Source organism: Equus asinus, chromosome 8, assembly GCF_041296235.1.
Source record: "Equus asinus isolate D_3611 breed Donkey chromosome 8, EquAss-T2T_v2, whole genome shotgun sequence".
In the NCBI taxonomy this organism is placed as follows: Eukaryota; Metazoa; Chordata; class Mammalia; order Perissodactyla; family Equidae; genus Equus; species Equus asinus.
The window spans coordinates 2292231-2312023 of NC_091797.1; the positions used below are offsets into that span (position 1 = coordinate 2292231).

Below are 19793 nucleotides of genomic sequence, written 5' to 3' on the forward strand. Positions count from 1 at the left end.
CTTTATGTTCATCTCTGTATGGCTGGTTTCTGTGGTTACAATGTGGTGTCAGTAGAATCATGGGCTTTCAAAGCTGGAGGAAACTTTGAGTGTACATAGTTTAAACCTCTCAGTTTTCATGTGAAGAAATTGAAACCCAGACAGGGAAAGGGGCTTACTCCAAGTCATAATCAAACCAGAAGGCAAATACTATCAATTCTTTCTTTGCTGTATTTCTTATCCATGTCTATGTATTCATTCATTAACATTCAGCAGCTATTTATTAAATATCAGCTCGGTTATAGTCAGAAATTAAATCTGGAATGGAGCTTACATTTGCTCTGGGGAGAGCAGACAGGCACAAATGCACAAATGAGTAAATGTGTAGTATAGAATGCTGAGTGGCCATAAACGCTATGGAGAAGAATAAAGCAGGAAGTCGGAGTGCCTGGGGAGAGGGCGGCATTGAGAAAAGTCATTTTACCAGAAACCTGAAAGAGCTGAGGGAATTAGCACGTGGCTATCTCGGGGAGGAGGATTCCGGGAAGAGGGAACATCAAGTGAGAAGAGGCTGGTGTTGGTGTTGTCTGCCATGTTTGAGGAGAGCTTGGAGGCCAGTGTGGCTGGAATGAGGCAGAGAGAAGCAGGCAAGAGGCTGGAGAGGTAATGTAACAGAGTGAGGGAGGGGAGACTCCATGCTGTGTGAGATGGAAAGATATCAGATGGTTCTGGATAGATGAGCAACTTGTTCTCATCTGTGGCTGCTGTTCTGACAATATACTGCAGGGGAAGAAAAGGACAGAGCACTTAGGGACATCTTAAGAGGAGATCTTAGGAGGCTACTGCAGTAATCCCAGCAGGGATGGTCTTGATTTGGAACAGAATGGTAGAGAAGGAGGTGGTGCAAAATGGTCAGATCCTGATATATTTTGAGGGTTAAGCAAATGAGGTTTTAAGTGTAAGAGAGAAAGAAGAATCAAAGATGACATTGATATTTTTTGGCGTGAGTCATTGGAAGTAGAGAGTTGCCATTCATTGAGATGGGAAAGGGTCTAGGAAGAGCAGTGACTTAGACATCTAAGTGAAGATGCTGAGCAGGCAGTTAGATATGCTCTGGAGTTCAAGAGACAGGTCCAGCTGGGAATAGAACTCTGAGAGTTGTCAATGCATATATAGTATTAAAAGCCATGAAACAAGATGAAATAACTGAGAGATGAGTGTAATAGAGAAGTCCTAGAACTGAGCCCTGAAACAACCAACATTTAGAAGTTGCCGAGATGAGGATCATTCAGACAAAGGGACTAAGAAGAGCAGCTTGTGGTGCAGGAGAGAGCCAGGAGATTGTGGTACTCTGAAAGTCAAGGGAAATAGTAGTTCAAGGAGGAGGGTATGGTCAACTCACTCAAATGCTAGAGATAGGTCAAATAAGATGCTGACTGAGAGTTGACCACTGGATTTACAAACCATGAGGGTGATCTTGAGAAAAGACCCATTGGAGTGCTGGGAGTGAAAGCCCAGTTGGAAAGGTTCAAGAGAGAATGGAAGGGAGAGGAATTGGAGGTGATGAACATAGACAACTCTACTGAGTTTTGGATGGAGAGGAGAGAACACAGGATGGCAGCTGAAGGGGCATATGGCATGAGACGAAGAGTTCTTTTTTTAAGTTGGCAGATAACTCAGGATGCCTCACCGTTGTTCAACATGTGACACTTCTCGATGCTCTATTTCAGTAGCCTCCTTCTGCGTCAAGAGATTAGGCATTTGTTACCGCATGAATCTCCTTGAAACGCCATTTGAAATTACGCCACCTTCCCTCATCCCTATCCCTGTTGCAGAAAAACCTTTGAAAACAACTCAATAGTTATCAACCCAATAATATTCAAATGCCTTAGCCTGGAATTCAAGGTGAAAAAAATCTGGTGTCTATTCTTTGCCACAGTGAATCTGATCTCTTCTTTATACATCTCTTTCCACCCTTGTACCTTGTTGTTGTCACTTCCTCTCTTCGCAACTCTATCCTTTATCCTCTCCATCTCTGCTTTTGAAAATCTTAAATGCGCTTCAGGGCTATACTCACACGTTAGGTGTTATATGGTCTCCTTGCTGGTGACCTCAACCAGAAATATATCTTGCTCAGCTCAGCGGCTATGGTATATGTTGTTGAAAGCATTTTTCAGCTTAGATACTGTCCCGTATACTAAACATTTTTGTGTCTTCCATAGTATCTATCTCAAAGCACCTGAATGTGTTATATAAAGATGTGTTGAATAGAGAGATGAGTAAATGACTGCATGCTGGGTCTGCTGACTCCCAGCCTCCTGCTCTCTCTTTCACCATCTACCTCTGCTTTTGCTGTGGTTCAGATGAGTGTCACTTACTCACATTTAATCACATTCCCAGCGCTATGTCTGGAACTGCATGGCTTAGTCTACGTAGAATTGGGGTAATTTCGGATTTTGAGACAGCTCAGAGCCTCCTGCTCAGCAACCGGGAAGCTTCACTTAGACGATGTCCCTTTTAATGGTGGAAACCAACAAGCCATCATAAACTGAAAAGAAGGAGGAGATCTGTGAATTCAAGTATTTCTTTAAATCTTTGTTGCCACTGAGTAGACAAAAGCTTAATGAAACATCTCTTCTGTTAAAGAATTTATCTTTGAAGAGCTAGTTTTTAAGCATTTTATACTTGTAAAATTTAATCATGGTCCAGTTTGCAAAAAATCAAGCCTTGAGTCATTCTCATTAATATTGAGCCAAGTTCCATAGTTTGTCATTAGAATTCTCTCTCTGAAGGAGAAGATAGTTGTTTGCTATTAGCTTTTGTTTAGTTCTTATGAAGGGCTTAAATACCTTATTAGTTTTTCCCAACAACCTAGCAAAATAAGTAGAAATCACTAGTCCTGTTAAAAGAGTAGAGAGTTGGGGCTAAAATTCCTTGTTTTAATGTGTTGTCAGCTAGATACTACTCCAGCTTAGATGAGGCAGTCACAACTTAGTGTCCCATAGGAAAGAACTGGATAATGCCAAATCTGGGAGGAGGTAAGGCATCTTACACTCACACAACTCACTTCTCCTTGAGACAATGGACAAGTATTTTATGTTGAGAAGAATGGATTCTGCCAGGGTCTTTTATGTTCTGTTTAATAGGTTTAAGAAAACCTTTTTACTTTTTATTTCTCTACTTGAATTTTTCTCAAGTCTCACAAACTGTAAGCTTATTGTGGGGAGGAGAACATCTTTGATTTCCCTAGAATGTTTCCTTAGTCCTTGGCTTCTATTAGGACTTCAAAAATGTTCACTGAAGGACCAAATTAAAATATTTGTCACGTATATTTTGTCAGTAGGTAGTCAAAGAGAAGAATGATTCCAGGTATGAAAATGAGAAACATGTGGAAATCAGCATTTTAGATATATAATGAAAGCGACTTTTACCAAAGAACTTTGCCAATCTTCCTTCAAAATAATTAACATGCAGATTGGAATTCATATTGCACGCCAAAGAATGGTTGTTGTATAGATAATTATTAGTGCATCGGTGGTGTTGATGTGGATGCACAGATGTGTTCTGAAACCTCTGATCTATGTAGGACTCTGAACAACCCAGCCTGTATTCACAGATGAATTACATTTCATCTCCACGTTATCCTGTACCACAACTGCATCGCACACAAACAGGTGCACTAATTTATCCAGAGAGAACTACATTTTTGAGAAAAAAGCTTAATGAATTACTCTGTATTTTCAATAAGTAACTTTAATGAACTTTCTAAATTAAGGATGTAATTTTACTGGTTAGCCATATAATTAAAGTTTTTCAAGGGGATTAAGGTATGAATTATTTTTGAGAATCAAAATATCACATGCATACAATGCATGCCTAGTGTGAGTTACCAATTCACAAAGGACTTAGTGAATATAATTACATGAGTGGTCTTTATTATTCTGAAAGTTAGGGTGGGGGGGGACATCTTTTCTTATTCTGATAAAACTTTAATCTGATTGTTGAGGAAAAAGAATTATAATTCTCTTTCTTATGTGATATTTTATCATACAAAAGAATATGTAACTGCATATAGAAACAGCTGTTAGTTTTTGGAAGAACTCTAGAAATTTTGCTTCTGGATGTATTTCTATAACAAACATACAAATAGGAAAAGTTTTGAATTCTTATGAAAGTTCTAAATTTTTGCAGTAGATGTTGGAAACAAGCTTACACAGCTTTAATTTCTAGATCTCTCTTCTTTTCTATCCATCTTTAATACAAATGTTCAATCATCAAATGCCTTGGTTACCTGCTTAGAAAACCATGATTCATTCGCAGACAGGATGTGCTCCTCAGGGAGACTGAGTGGTGTAGAAGAGAAAGCTCTTATTTCAGAGTCAGGCACATTTGGAATGCCAGCTCTGCCATTTAGTAGCTGTGTGGCCTGTGGAAGACGACTTAACCTCTCTGCCCCACGTGACCCTTGTGGGACCCGCCTTGGAGTCGTTTGCGGCGGTGCTGGGTAGTTAGGAGTTATTCAGGAGAAGGTTGTACCATTCTTTATCTTCCTTTTAAAATTTCCACTGCAGTTTAGAACAAAACCAAAATAAAATCCTTCCCAAGCAAACAAGATTACTCTGATAAAAATAAAGTGTTTGATTAAAGCGGTTTCCTTAACTACAAGACATTGTGCAGTTTGGAAAGCAGCTCTTTTGCAGGATGTCCGTGTATTATTGTTATGCCTTGAATATGCAGATGAGCATGATTTTCATCCAATTCATGGATTACTTTCCATCTTAAATATGTCTTGATTTAGGTGCTCACTTTCTTTTCATCCCACTTAATTCATTTTTCCAAATGTCCACATTTTCTGGGGAACAGCACGGTAGGGTTGAGAGAAACAAGAAAAATGGGGAAGGAGGAGAACTCCAGCACAGGGAGAATGATGTGAGAAGCGGTGCCGACTCGGGAATGTGAAAGCTGCGTGTCTTATTTCACCCCTTTATAAAATGGAAACCCCCTTTTGTTTAACTTTCCCTTCCTTTCTGGGTAGAAGGGCAGGACTTTATCCGTCATCCTCTCCAAACCTGATCTTCCGTCCAGTAACCTCCAACTCTGGGTGTTTCTGTAACAATGGAAAAAATGTGCCTAATGATTCTGGATCCATCAGATCTCGAGTCCATTTGGCAGGTGGGATGGAGTGCAAATCAGGACTGGATGAAAGAGGAGAGACTGCCCTACGTTAAGCTACATTCCATTTAGATTACATTCCATTTAGATTTGGGACCTGGATACTTAACTAGACATTTGCATAATTCCAGGAGAATCAATTGACCAAGAAATATGGATCTGACTTGAAATGCCTAGCAAGGAGCTTCCTGATTGAGAGGGGCGCAGCTTCCTGTGGGTACCCAGTGGTTTCTGACCTGGTTGCCCTAGGCTTTCAGAGTCAGACCTGGCCATTCTTCCTTGGTGCTGTTTCTTTCCTGGTCTCTCTTCTTTCTCCTGTAACACCTGCTAAGATGTAGGAAGTTGTCAGGATACATTGAAATTTCAAGTGTCTAGAAATTTTATATCTCTTCAAGCAATGAATAAGACTATACAAAATTCGAATATTTTTTGTTATTTTTTTTTCCCCTGAGTCCTAGATTTCTCTCATTCCCTCCACTTCTGGACCTTCCTACTTCCATTGTAAGCTGTGACCCCTCCATAGAGAATGTCTTCTCCAGCATGCATATTCCTTCCAGGACCAGGTTGTCTTCCCTCTGCTTTATTCTTGGCTGCCTCTGTCTCTAATCTTCTCCCATGTAAACTCAGCACATACTCCCTCTGGGGAGTTCAGTGGGCCTGGGTTCCAATCCAGACTCAGACACTTACTGGCTTGTGACTACGGCAGGTCCTTGTTCTCTCTGAGCCTCACTTTAACAGAATCTACCTCTTGAGCTTGTGGTGAGGATGGAAATAGAAAGAACCAGTGGTCTGTTTCCTGTCTAAGGACATCTACGTCCCACCATCAGACGAACATGGGAAGGGCTTCCAGCCCATTTCCATTGGGAAAATTTGTATTCAAGGAGCAAGAGTCCTGGTCTGCTGAGATCAACCAGTTCGAGTTGGTCTCCGGTCACTTAACAATTGGACCACACTAACAAACTCATCTCTCTTTCAAACGACCTGCCTCTGTCCTCCAAAAGAACCTGAACTGACTGTCTGCTGTCTTTCTCCAGTTTGAACTTCAGTGGATGCTGATCCACTGTGACCCACTGCGACCCAGGAGAGAAACGTGCCATGAGCTGCCAGCCAGGATAACGGTGAGTCCCTTGACCACCTGCAAAGGCCACTTTCACCCAGTTTACCTCTCTCCACTTCCCAAATTCCTCACTTCTCCACTGTCTTCCTCTAAAGAATCCAGACTTTGCTGTATGGACCAGACAGATCTTAAGGAAAGACAGGTCCCACCCACGGCCTGGCGGGTGGAAACCACCTCAGGGAGTCTGGCTCTACCTTTGGCAGCCTACGACCCTCGCTAACTTCTCTCCAAGAACGCGGGCGGCCTGGTCGCCGCCCGCAGCGGCACACAGGCCACCTGGGGGGCTCTGAGGACAGCGAGAGGCCTCCGGGGGCTAGTGGGGCGGTTGCAGAGCCCCGCGGAGGGGCCGCGGGGAAAGGGTTAAGGGGGACTGTTGTCATTCTATCCGTCCTCCAGGCCCGCCAGCTCTCCTCCAATCCCCAGGACCCTCTGCAGGGCCATTCATAAACAGCAGGAACGTGCGCCTCCCCGCCCGGCACCTCCGCCGCCCCGAGCCCGGGGGCGCTCTTGCGAGGAGAAGGGCGCTGCGCGCCGCGGCGGCCGGCGGGGATTCGCCCGGGGTGGCGGGCATGGCCTGGGCGGCGCGGGGCCTCGGGGCCCTGGGGCTGCGGCTGCTGCTGTCCGGGCTCTGCTTGTGCGCCGCTCAAGTAAGTTTTCCGGGCGTTCAGGGGGGCGCCTCTCACTCTCTCCCCATCTTTTCTTCTCCAGACAACTGACCAGGTGAGCTGGGCCGAAGAGCGTTTGCATTTTTCAAGCGCGCACGAGGAAAGGTGGGAGCGGCCGCGGGCAAGGCGCCGAGCATCCTCCGGCCCGCGCGCCCCCTCCAGCCTTGAGCACCTGCGGCGAGTGCGGTGGGAGTTGGGCCTAGACGACCTCTGGGTCCGGGAGAGGGCGCCTCCCGCCCCGGGGATGGGGCTCTAACACGGCAGGCTCAAGCGCTGAAGGCCCGCGGACTCCGCACCCGGGTGTCACTTTTAGCCGCGTTGCTTCTTGCTGCCCCCCACCCGGTCCCAGCCCGGAGGCCTGGCTGGAGAGCGCGGGATCCAGGCCGGCGGCGCTCTCGGCTCTCCCGCTGCCCCGCCCGCGGTGGCCCCGCGCCCCGCGTCCTGCCGGTGGTGCCCGCGGCGGGGATGGGAGCGCGCGGCCCGGCCTCCACCCCCGCGCCTCCCAGGAACTTGCCCCGGGCGCGGCGCCCCGTCCCTCCCGCGGACCCGACCGGCGGAGCTCGAGCCCAGCGCGGTGTGAGGTTTCACGTACAAAGACCCCATTGTAACCCGTCTGGTCACTCGAGTTTAGAAAAACAAAGTTTCCCTGATGAAAGAAGCTTTTTTCTTTCTTTTCTTCTTTTTAATTCAGAAGAGGGGAAAAAAGCCCCACATTCCCTAAGCAACGTGCTCATACTATGTCAGACGCCAGCATTCCCTCTAGTACCATCTGAGCTTAGCTGTTTGCAAGCGATAAAAGGACTCACGCCCAGGGTCAGTCTGAAATTGGGGGTAGTTCTGAAGCGAGGTGCAAAGGCCTTGTGCAAGACAGTCCTGCAGGCGGATCTGCGAGGCCGGGCTCGCGGGGCTTCGCGGCTCTTCCGCCCCACGCCCCCCACCCACAGCCCAGTCTTTCCCTCAAGAGACTCCCTCCGATTTCTACTGGACACAGAAAGATTTACAAACGATCCTGTACTTGATCTGACGTGGAGCGCCTCCACTCTCAGCTGTCCCATTTTGGTCAAGACACTGACCCGCAATTACTGATTAGATCGCGGGAGGCATTGAAGGACCACCATTTTCATCACTGAGCCCCTTTTGTAAAGAGGTGTTAGGCCCCTTCGTGCACTCCTCTTTGGTTCAGTGCTGGAGAGCTGAGGCCCGGTGACCCCTCCCCACCTGGGGCCCGGATCCGCTCGGACCCCACAGTTCCGCCCCAATCTGAATGTGGTCGGGCCAGGTGAGCCTCCTGAGTTGGCGCCCTCGCGGGGCGGAGGTGGGGGGCCTCGGACCTTGCGCCTGGTTCCTTGTCGTTGGCCAGCGGCGCCGCTAACCCCTGTGTGTGCTGTTCTTAGCAGATAGGCCCCCCGGGCGAGCAGGGGCCCCCGGGGCCCCCGGGCCCCCCTGGAGTTCCAGGCATCGACGGCATCGACGTAAGTGTCCCTCTTCAGGCCCGGTCCACCAGCCCAGCCTTTCCTGCCCCTCCCTCCGGCGGCCTGGGTGGGTTTTTGGAGAGGGCCAGATGCCCCCACCCAAGGCGGGGTTGGACTTGGGCTAGAGTTGGGGTGGATCTTGGAAACGGGGGTTTTGGAGGGGGAGGTGGACGTGTCCTGTCCCTGAGCGCACCATTCAGACCTGTCCCTGGTCGCCCTGAGTGGGAACACGCGTGGGATTCTCCGAGCGGCCCCAGCGCCTCATATTCACGGATGCTCTTGCCTTTTCTCCTGCCCCCAGGGTGACCGAGGTCCGAAGGGTCCCCCGGGCCCCCCGGTAAGTTGGTCAACGCGTCCCCTCTCCCTTCCTTTAGACGTGGTTTGCAGCCACGTGCGTCCGAAGGGTCTCAACTTGGAGCCTTTTTCCTCCCACTCAGGGTCCACCTGGAGAGCCGGGAAAGCCGGGAGCTCCGGGCAGGCCGGGCACGCCGGGCGCCGACGTGAGTAGGCGGGGTGCCGGGGCGCGCGTGTGTGCGCGCGAGCATGTGTGTGTGTGTGTGTGTGTGAGAGAGAGAGAGAGAGAGAGAGAGAAGGTGAGGGGAAGGAAGAGGAGAGGAGAGGAAAGGAGGGGGGCGGGAGGGAGAGACAGAGAGACGTGGTGCGGGCGGGGCCGGCGCAGCTGAAAGAGGGCTGTGGCCCCGGACTTGGCCTCGCGCTCCGGGCGCGGCGCGGCGGCGGCAGCTTGTTCAGAGGGGCCCGGGAGGGTTGGGATGCGTCGCGGCCTCCCGGGGAGAGCACCAGCGCGCATCTCCTCCTCTCAGAGAACAGTAGTGGGTGCCAGTTCCCGCCTCCAGCAGCCCACCCCTGCTCACCCGTGGACTCAGCCCCACCACGGGAACAGGGCGCTCGAGGAGGAGGACCCTGCGGGCCTCTGCTGGGGCTTTGCAGCAGGTAGTCTCTGCGCTTGCCCTTTCATGGACACTCTAGATTAATTCAGAAAAAGAAGAAAACTTGCAGGCAGAGGGAGGGGCAGAGTGCTCCTAAATCCCGAGGAAGAGAGAAAAGAAAGATGCGCTCGAGGGGAGGGCCCGAATGAGCTGGGATGTGTGGGGCGGGGCGGGGCGGGGGCGGGGAGACGGCCCGCACCCGTCCAACAGGACATTCACAACTACTTCGCTCTCTTTCCACGGCGTTTTCTTGGTTGGCATCGCTGACAGAAAACAGTTGGCTAGGGTTGCTTGAAGGTCGGGAACCAGCATCCTTTCCGGATTCCCTTGCACTGCGCCCCACCCTCCCCCGCCAGCTGAGGGAAGCTCTGAGGCTGAGTTGTATGTTAAATCTAACACAAAATAATATTTCTTCAGAGTAAAATGACTTCAGGACTCTTAGCTTCTCCTCTCTCCATGCGTTAGACTAATGCTTATTGAGGTCCCACTGCAGGCCAGTCCTTGACTCTGTCGCTGGGATGCAAAGTGAAGTGAGACTGGCGTCTGTCCTCAGAGAACGTGCGGGGGCGCCTCCCTCAAGTTAGCGCTTTGTGTGGCCTCCAAAAACGGAAGACTTTTCTAAATCAAAGAAAGCACCTGAAAACCTGTCATTATAATTTCCAAGAAATTTTGTCTGGAGTTTAAGACAGATCCTTCATTTTGAGAAAAAAAATATGGCTACATTGAGGCAGCCTTGATGGCCTATTGGTTAAAGGTCAGTGCTCTCAGGGCTTTGGCGGCCCTGTTTGTTTCCCGGTGGTGGAACCACACCACCAGTCTGTCAGTAGCCATGCTGTGGCAGGGGCTCACATAGAACAACTAGAAGGACTCACAACTAGAATATACAATTATGCACTGGGGATTAGGGGAGGAAAACAAAAGGAGGAAGATTGGCAACAGATACCAGCTCAGGGTGAATCTTTGCCCCCAAAAAGTGAGATTATGGTGGTTATTCAGATGTGCTTTCTTTACCAAGATGCCCATAATGAGGATACTTGTCTATACTATTAATGCTTTAGGAGAGAGACTCTGTTTCAAGAGCCCCTAGTCTGAGCTTCTTACATACGCACAGTGGCAGTGCATGAGGCCCCCCAAGGACTGATTTTGGATAATACAAACTGAATATCACACTAATGTGTGTATAATACAAATTGAAATTATGTAACTTGTTGGCTGTCAAGCTCTTTGAAACACTGTGAATTCCTTGAAACTGTCAGATCATAATAAAAAAGTCTGATAAATACAAGGCTGTTAAACTAGTCGCCCAATATAGGTGGGATTTATTTCTGCATTCCTTTGAAATCTGACCTGCCTTTTGTTTGGTGTGAAAAGAAAATTTATGATTAAATTATTATTATTATTGATTTTTGTGGTGGCTGAAGCATGAACCAGTCGCCTGAAGTCTTGTCTAGCTGTTGAGCTGCAATAATTTCAGACAGAGGGCTAGACTTATCTGCGCCTCAGTTTAATAGTGATTTGCAGCAGGCTCAACAAATTATTCTTTATGTTTTACCGTAAGGTCATAAAGACGATGTCTAGTTTTGCTTTATAATTTCTCTACTTATACAGAAATTTTGGATAAACAAATGAAAGTGCTTCAAAATCTTTAGAAGTACAATGCAAATAACAATTACAAGCAGGTTTTTTTTGTTGTTGTTGTTGTTGGTGGCAGTAATGCAGAACAAACCAGATTTCCAAAGTTAAAACTGTGAAAGAGCGAGGCTTCTGAAGTCATAGAGCTCTGACCCTGAAGGTTCCCAGGGAGAAACCGGTGAGGGCATTGACCCAGTCTCCTGGGATTGCAAAGGAAAGCAAGAGAAAATGAATAAGAGAAGGGAAGGAGAAAAAAAAGTAAGAAATCCACGTATGTGCCAGTATTTTAGGCATTTCCTAGAACTAAGCAAAAAATTTGCATTTTGTCTCAACCACAGTCACAACATTATTTCCTTTAACCTTACAATAACCTGGAAAGCTGGTTTGGCTAGTGTTATTCTCCACAGATAAGGGAACTGAATAATTATGAGGACGAGTAGTTTCTTCAGGGACCCGGAGTTATTTAGTCGCTAAGATAGTGAAAGAAACCAAATTTCTTGATTTTTAGACTCTCTCTCCAGATAGATTTGCCTCTTGCGGGTACAAATAAGGTTCTTACATAGATGAATAATTGGAGAAAATAGGGAGAAAAAGAGTGATAGTGGATTTTTAGCATCTGAATTATCAACCAAGAAAAATGATATGGATAATTCAATGGATAATAATTTATAATAGATATTTTACAATTGTTTGTAAATATTGGTATGGTTCATATTCCCCACCTTTTGGAATGGAGCCACCTGGGACTTAGATTCTGAGCTGAAAAGTTTTCTTACTCCACTCTTGGGCTCATTTGACATTTTAAACAAATCTTTTCCCTTAAATTGAGACTAGACATTGAGACTAATGAAATGTCAGTGACTAGTTCCGAGTTTGTCCCTGGATATGGGGGAGCTCAGGAAGTAGGAAAGCGTCAATAATCTTTTCTTGGTCGGTGGACCTTCAACTTCCAGCCTCTGTCTTCTGCTCTTTGGTTCATTGCACAGCTGTACTTTTTCGTAATGTTGACAAATTAATCAGTTGATGTTTGGAAGAATCTGAAAGGAGCACAGTTTAAAGGTAATTATCCTAAGTTAACTGGATTTTTGGCAGGAAAGGAAAAAGAGTCATGGCAGCTATGCTGGTAGAGTTATGTCTTGAGTCTCAGGAGCCGCGTGGTTGGAATGCTGGAAGGAAATCACTGTTGAGGGCTGGCGTGAAAGTTCAGGCACAGTCAGCTTCGATCTCAGCCCAAATAGAGCTTTATCTTCATAAACACCCACATGGAAGCAATTCTTTCTGCCACTGGTAATATTTCCCTGTGTCATTTCTTTGACAAATAAGAGCTAAGGCAAATTGGAGCTGTGTGTGCGTGTACGTAAGTGTAAATGTGGAAGATTACATATACATGTGTATGTGTAATCGCTCCTTTCCTGCTAAGACTTTAGTTTAAGTTTTAAGGTTCTTTTCCCTTATAGACTTGTAAAATCAGAGAAGTCGGAGCTTTGTTATAACATTGCACCCAAAGGACAGTTGTGTTATTACCATCCACAATATCAATAGAGATATACTTATAGGCCCTATTTGCTGTGATGTGCTCAGTGAGCTCTGTAAAACAGTATTTTGTTCATTCTTATAGCATCTGTCTAGGATAGGCAGAAGAGGAATTAGAATTAAATATAGGAATTATAGTTAAACCATGCCACTTTTTACGGGAATGAGGTTAGAGCATCCTCTGAAGGTATACAACTATTATCTCTGGCTGACGCTATATGATTAGGATAGTGAGTTGTTAAGAAATTTTTCTGGGGGCCGGCCTGGTGGCGTAGTGGTTAAGTTCATCTGCTCCGGATTGGCGGCTGGGGCTTGGCGGATCCCTGGTGTGGACCTAGCACTGCTGTTCAAGCCACGCTGTGGCAGCATCCCACATAAGGTAGAGGAAGATTGGCACAGATGTTAGCTCAGCAACAATCTTCCTCCAGCATAAAGAGGAAGATTAGCAACAGATGTTAGGTCAGGGCCAGTCTTCCTCACACACACAAAATTATTCTGAGGGGCCAGCCCCATCGCTGAGCGGTGAAGTTTGCACGCCCTGCTTTGGGGGCCCCAGGTTTCGCCGGTTTGGATCCTGGGCACAGGCATGGCACTGCTCGTCAAACCATGCTGAGACAGCATCCCACATAGCACAACCAGAAGGACCTACAACGAAAATATAACTATGTACTGGGGGACTTTGGGGAGAAGAAGAAGAAGAAGAAGAAGAAGAAAAAGACGGTTGACAACAGATGGTAACTCAGCAGTTTTAAAACAAATCATTCTGAAAGTTGAGTGTAAGTGGAAATAGTCAGGCATTGAAGAAATGTGAGGGGCCCTGAAGTACAGTGCCCGTGGTTAATATCTAGGTTTGTTGTTTGTTTGTTTATTTGCAGGGCTCCTTCTGAATGAGGTTCTAAGCTCCCAGAGGGCAGGAAACATGTCTTATAGTTCTTGTGAACTCTTCACAGCATCCAGAGCATGCTGACCATATAATGATGACAATAGGAACAGCTAGCATTTATTCAGGGCCCACTGTGCCAGGCACTGTTGTAAGCACTTTGTGTGTAATATCCCATTTAATCTTCAAGATCACCATATGAAGTAGATATTAATGTTATTCCTATTTTATAGGTCAGGAGACAGAGCACTATACAGTTAGGCAACTTGCCCATGGCTGCACAGCTAAGTGGCAGAGTAGGGATTTGAACCAAAATGAAGATGATGTGGAGGGACAAGTGTAACACCCCCCGACCTAGCAGGCCAACCTAACTGCATTCACTGGTGGTGCATAGAGCGGGTGTCAGATGCCAGGGGAACTGCAGGATTGTAACAGGCTCGCAGGCCTTGTCCTCAAGTGGCTTAAGCTTCTCTACATGACAATTTCATTGCAGAGCTCACTGTAGCATCTGCAGCAGAATGTATTTTCAGTTTAATTCAAAGAGCTTCTGCATGACAGACATAGTCTGTCATGTCTTATGGGAGACACTTTAAAGAAGTGGGCTGGGAGCAGCCTCCAGGTTTTCCGACCATTTACTTGGTTCTGCCTAATTATTATGCAGCTGAAATTCCACCCTATTTAGTAGCTACTGTCCTCCAATCATGTCAGTCATTCCAGGCACAGGTTGAAGACGCTTAGTTGGCTGCATGTGTGAGAACCGAGCAGGTTGGTCTTGGAGGGTATGTACGTGACATGGGATTTAGAGATTCCTTTACTCAAACATGTAGTGAGGTTTATAAACTCTGTGTGCCATGCACGCCTCCAGAGATGCTCCTGGGTGAGTGGTTGGTTTGCTGAAATACAAAAGCCAACAGGCTACAGGTGCTCAGTACTAAGATGTTGGGGCTTGTTCCCAAATTAAAGCCTTGTAATTAGTCTAGGGTGATTGAAAATCAAAGACAGTCTGTCACAAATTCTATTGTGTGTGTTTAATAATTTCCTTCTTTGGTAAATTTCCAGTAATTAATATTTTCAACTCATTTTTTCCTACTTCCTTTGATTCACTCTTTGGAGTTATGAGGGAAATTAACTGATGCAGAGAAATGTAAAAATGTTGGCCAATAAAGTAGTTTTCTATACAAATTCCATGAAAGCATTTTATTGGTATTTATCCAGACTATGACCAATTAAATAAGGATTTCAGTAATCCATTTTTGAGTAGGGCTTTTGTATTTTCAAGCAATCCCTCCCTTGATTAATATAATTTGAGTCTTTTTCAAAATCTTGATAATAGAAGTTTTATGAGATATTTGTGTTTGTATATGTATATGTACACATGTATACAGATACATATATTTATCTTTAGGAAGCTGTAGTTTCATGATTCCAGTTTAAGTGACAACATCTAAAAGTGTCAAAGAGTAAAGAAAAAGTTAGAAAATAAAAATGCATCCTCACTAAATATGGAAATTCAGTGTATATGTAGTGCTGTCATGCTTCAGTATCTATTTTATGTTGAGGATGATGACAAAATAAGTACTGATAGGGAAAATGAGGTGTTTGGAAGATATGCTTTAGTACTACACATGGGAGTTATGAATGTATTTTATAGTAGTTGGCTTAAATTCTACATATTGAGTGGCACACGTGAAAATATATACTTAATTATCACAATTTTTACTAAGGAAAATACCATAGCAACATGCATGTTCTCAACATTTCAACTTTAAAGTTAATGTTCTTCAGTAAGCAATTGTCACAGGAAGAAGATGGTCAGGGGGCTTTAGGTGGCTATAAGGCAATGATGAGATTGATTACCTTTAATTCCTATTGAAGAAACATTTTACTAGAGAGATATAGAGACATTTAGTACTTTTATTTTATAAATGAAGTCAAGAAGGTACAGAAACCTGGGTAAGGGGCAGAGCCAAGACCTGTTGTCCCATCAAACTCGTCTATTAGAACTCTGTAATTGTTATATTGCGTTTTTTCAAAGCAGAGACAAAAAATACTAATTGAACTCAGTGATAAAACAATGCAGTTAGCAGGAAATTAGGAATATGATAAAATTTATCAACAGAAAGTAACTAACAGGCAGATCTCATGTTAAACATTATCTTTGAGTAAGAATATAGAAAGGTATTTCTTTATAAGTATTTACATCATACATAGGTAACCATCCTGTACATAATTAATAAATAAAATTGAATTATCCATTTAGTGGTTTGCCCAGGGATGCTGTAATAGTTCCAACATCATCTTGCTTTGTTAGGGATTAACAGGACCTGACGGATCCCCTGGCTCTGTTGGACCAAGAGGACAAAAAGTAAGTTCGCCACCTGTATTAATTGCTGGCATTAATTAGATGCTGAAGTATACTCTAATTGTAGTGTTTGCAAATCAACTAACAGATTAATTGTGAAGCAGTCGAAATACACTTGTTCAACTAAAATTGTGTTTTAGTTAAATTAAATTAAAACACCAAGATGGAGTGTTCTAATTATCTCAGTTATTTATGCAATTTGCATATTTACATATTCATACTACAAAAAGCCAAGTACAATGAAGTTATTTTTATTTTTAGGGAGAACCTGGTGTTCCTGGATCTCGTGGATTTCCAGTAAGTAAATATAAAGTGACAGAATTGAAAAATCTCCTCTCTTTAGGTAAAACTCTGCCTTTGTGAAATTTTTAACGCAGTTTTCTACATAATACACACTGTGAAGGAGTTTATGACTTATCTGGTATGGTCAGCATTCTGACTATGAGTAGAAAAACTTTAGAGAAATTTGAATGTCAGTATAAAATGCATGTCTGTTTGCAGGTGGTATTTCCCTACAGATAACGCCTCCTCCCTCATTGATAGAAAACCTTTCTTGCATAACAACAGCAAATCTAAGTAGACCATGGCATCATACCACTTTCTTCACAACTGGTTGCATCTCTGATGAAATATCAGCCATCAGATGGTATTGCCTGTCTGATTCCCTGGCCAGTCTTTTCCTGCGATGCACACTCTAGCAGATTTGTGTATTTCCATCTCTAAGAAGATGAGGTTCTCAGGCTGGTTTTCCTTTCTATTTTGCTCTTCATTCCTCTTTTGTTCTTGTCATTAATCTGTATTTTTCTCCTTGTTTTCTTTGCTTTCTTTGCCATATTTCAGCATCTGTTGACTTTTCCATTATAAGCCTATTTTCAGAAGTGAATAGCTTGCTGGCATTTCTCCCATATTTTTCAACTCAGAGCTCAATATCTTATAAGATGACTTTTTTTTTTATTTAGTGAAATTTATCAAACATCTAGGTTTCTGATAATGAAATAACTTATTAATTACTTTGGTATTTTCAAGCATAAGACTTATTTTCCCGAATTGATCTACATATTGAAATGTTCACATGGGGTAATTTTTCAAAGAATGTCTTGAAAAAATCCCACTTATCATTTAAACATGCTGCTTATGTGAAATTCTTGCTTGTTTTGTCTGCCTAAATAATTAGAAATAATAATATTATCAGAGGGTATACACTGATTCCACTGGATGCTTCGCGTATAGATATTAGAAATAGTCTGGAATGAAAAGCTAAATGAATATGGTGTCAGAGAGAGCTGTGAATAAGGCTCTTCAAGCCAGTGCAGGAGAGAAAAGAGGACTGAAGAACCCCAAGGGGGGAGAATGAAACTGGAAAGCAGCGAGAGAAAGGGGTTCAAGGCAGCTGATGTTCACTTCATTAAGTTCAAAAGCATATAGTCAGGGTTTATTATATAATAGGCCCTGTGCTAGGAATTGAGGACAGGAGGATGAATAAGATGTGGGTTTAGTCCTTGGTTATATGCAATTTGGTGTTGCTAAAGAATGGGAAGTGTAAAGGAGAGGGAGACGGAATGACTGGTTTTGACGTCAAATCCAGCGTTAAATGAGGATCCCATCCTAGGTCATTTCAGGAGTGACGCCATTTTATTGTCAGTAGCTACTGGATTTGGTGTCTGGAAATACAGCCCTACTTGTCAAAGGAGGTGTGTTTTTGACTCTTTTTCTCCCCTGTCTCTCTGTGCTGAGTGTTTGTTTGGGGAACTTCCAAACATCACACTATAAATTGTAAAGCAGTGTATTGTATTGTTTCAATGTACGTTTTTTATAAAACACAACAAATAAAAATCTCAAACTGTCAGTTCTTGATGTATCTCTGTGAGTGATAGCAAGTTCTCCTGAGGGCAAGCATGGATGGCGTCTTCACTTTGATTTTCTTGAAAAAAAGAAATTTGGAAAAAATATTCCTGGTTAGCTTGGGCATCAAAGGAATATCTGAGGAGCTGAAACAAGCTTCTGCTACCTTTAAAAGCAGAGCCAGATTTGCTTGTCTTACTTAGTGCCTTCTTTAGAATGAGCATCATGTATTTATTTAGAGATAGATATATAATTTGTTTTTGAACTGGATGATGCCTGTGTCGATATCTATACTACGTATAAATAATATGCTGTAACACTTTTTATTTTACTCTTTTAGGGCCGTGGCATTCCTGGACCCCCTGTAAGTACCATCTCTTGTTTTATTTTTAAAGTCTATATAAATGGCCTATTCCTCAGATCTCAACCTTACTCTCCAGCTAACACTCTACCCAGTCGTGTTTATAGTGTCCTACCTACGTGATCTTAGGTGGCTCCTATGACAGCACTCCTATTCTGATAAACAGAATATTTTATTAATTTAAGAAATTTCTGTTCCATTTTAAGTAATTAAAATTTGGTCAAATGAGTTATTGTCTCATTGGAAAACAAAGCTAGCATAGATACATACTTCTAAGTTGGTTGTTTATCGTATTTTATATCATTTGTGGTAGATTGTAAAAACATCCATCCATTACCATGTACTTTTGATTTGTTGACTTTAGGGTCCCCCTGGGGCAGCAGGACTCCCTGGAGAGCTTGGCCGCGTTGGGCCCGCGGTGAGTACCGCAGTGCATTTGGATAGGCGTTTGTGGTTTGACAGAAGATGTTACTATGGAAGGCAGATGGCCCTAACTGCATGTTTTCTCTGCAAATCCAAGAAATGGCAGATGAGTTTCATTCTAGTTCATATTATTGATGGGATCAGGGATCATAATGGTGCCTCGTTTTGGTAGAGTGATTTTAATTTTTTTCCCAAAGTTTTCAGCTAAGCTTTTCTTCTCACCTTCCAGAATTAGTGATCAAGTCAGGAAGTGTCACCTCCATTTTACAGACTCTGAGCCAGGACTGGGGTCCAGTGTCTTGTATTAGACTCTCTGCATGAAATTAAAGTGAACAGCCTAGATTAGTACCACGTATATTCATGTTAGGACCGTCGAATCATAATCGAGCCAACCGGAGCTTAACCTCAGGCAATAAAGAGCTAAACTTCATTGAAGAAATTGCTGGTAGTAAGTGCTTCATGTGAATATTCAATACATTTTTCAAAAGTGTTGAAATAGTGACGTCATGTGAAGAATAGGTAATTGTAAACTCATTGAGAGTAGGAGCCCCGTATTATATACCTTCTTGCTCCTCTAGACACGCTGTTTGACAAATTCATTTCCTGAACAAGTGAAAGAATGTGAAATGATTGTTAAATTAATTGTAAGATGCTTTTGACTTCTTGTGGCAGAACATGAAGAAGGAAAACGTATGCCAGGAGTAAGCTCTGGGTGTTCAGACTAGGTGGAATCCATTTTCTTCGAACGGCTTGTCTGGACTTAGCATCTTTGCTGTTTTCTCCCACTGGCGAGAGAGTCCAGTGGCTGACGGAGGGATGGCTGTGGGCGCGCAGCGCGCCGCCGGAGGTCCCTTCCAGCCCAGCGCAGGCTGCGTGCCGCCTTCTTTTGCTGCCTTTAGCTGGATGGTCCTAGTGGCATGGGCTGTGCCAGTTCCCCTGGAAATCAACTAGAAAAATATGGCGTGTTTCCAGTTTGTTCTCGGAGGAGATACAGTGATCATTCTATAGAGAAGAATTGGCGTCACTCTTTCCCCATCTCCCTCTGCCTTTGGTCAGACTGGAAGTCCTTTATTCTTCTGGTTTTGTGGAGCTAATTGGATTACGGGCCACCCTTCGATTTTGGTGGCAGGTCTATGCATGGCTGAGCTCTGTAGGGTTTCTAGCAACATCTTCCTTTCATGCCTCACCAGTTTTAGGTACTGTGTTTTGACATGTGTATAACCAGTGTTCACAATTTTCAAATAACTTAGGGTGACCCTGGGAAAAGAGGACCACCGGGCCCCCCTGGCCCCCCAGGACCCAGCGTAAGTTATTTTCAGCTTGAATTTCTCTGTGTCTGAGAGTCGGGATTAAAGAAACCTAAGAACCAAAAATGGAAGTACCTGTTAATCAAGTCATTGTCCTAAAA

The 19793-nt window shown here is 44.3% G+C and overlaps 1 protein-coding gene across 3 annotated transcripts in view; it reads left to right on the plus strand.

Annotated features, from left to right (window-relative positions):
- The window catches only part of COL9A1 (collagen type IX alpha 1 chain), an 83485-nt gene that overhangs the window by 13423 nt on the left and 50269 nt on the right, over positions 1 to 19793 (plus strand). Inside the window, exons 6-14 of one of the 3 annotated variants that reach the window (XM_044776958.2) lie at positions 6186 to 6294; positions 8335 to 8405; positions 8707 to 8742; positions 8843 to 8905; positions 15709 to 15762; positions 16021 to 16056; positions 17942 to 17965; positions 18327 to 18380; positions 19636 to 19689. In XM_044776958.2, the coding sequence (XP_044632893.1) occupies positions 6186 to 6294; positions 8335 to 8405; positions 8707 to 8742; positions 8843 to 8905; positions 15709 to 15762; positions 16021 to 16056; positions 17942 to 17965; positions 18327 to 18380; positions 19636 to 19689 (501 nt within the window). Of the gene's footprint in view, positions 1 to 6185; positions 6295 to 6719; positions 6916 to 8327; positions 8406 to 8706; positions 8743 to 8842; positions 8906 to 15708; positions 15763 to 16020; positions 16057 to 17941; positions 17966 to 18326; positions 18381 to 19635; positions 19690 to 19793 lie in introns of those variants that run through there. The other 2 variants (XM_044776960.2, XM_070514624.1) reach the window with 2 other exon arrangements.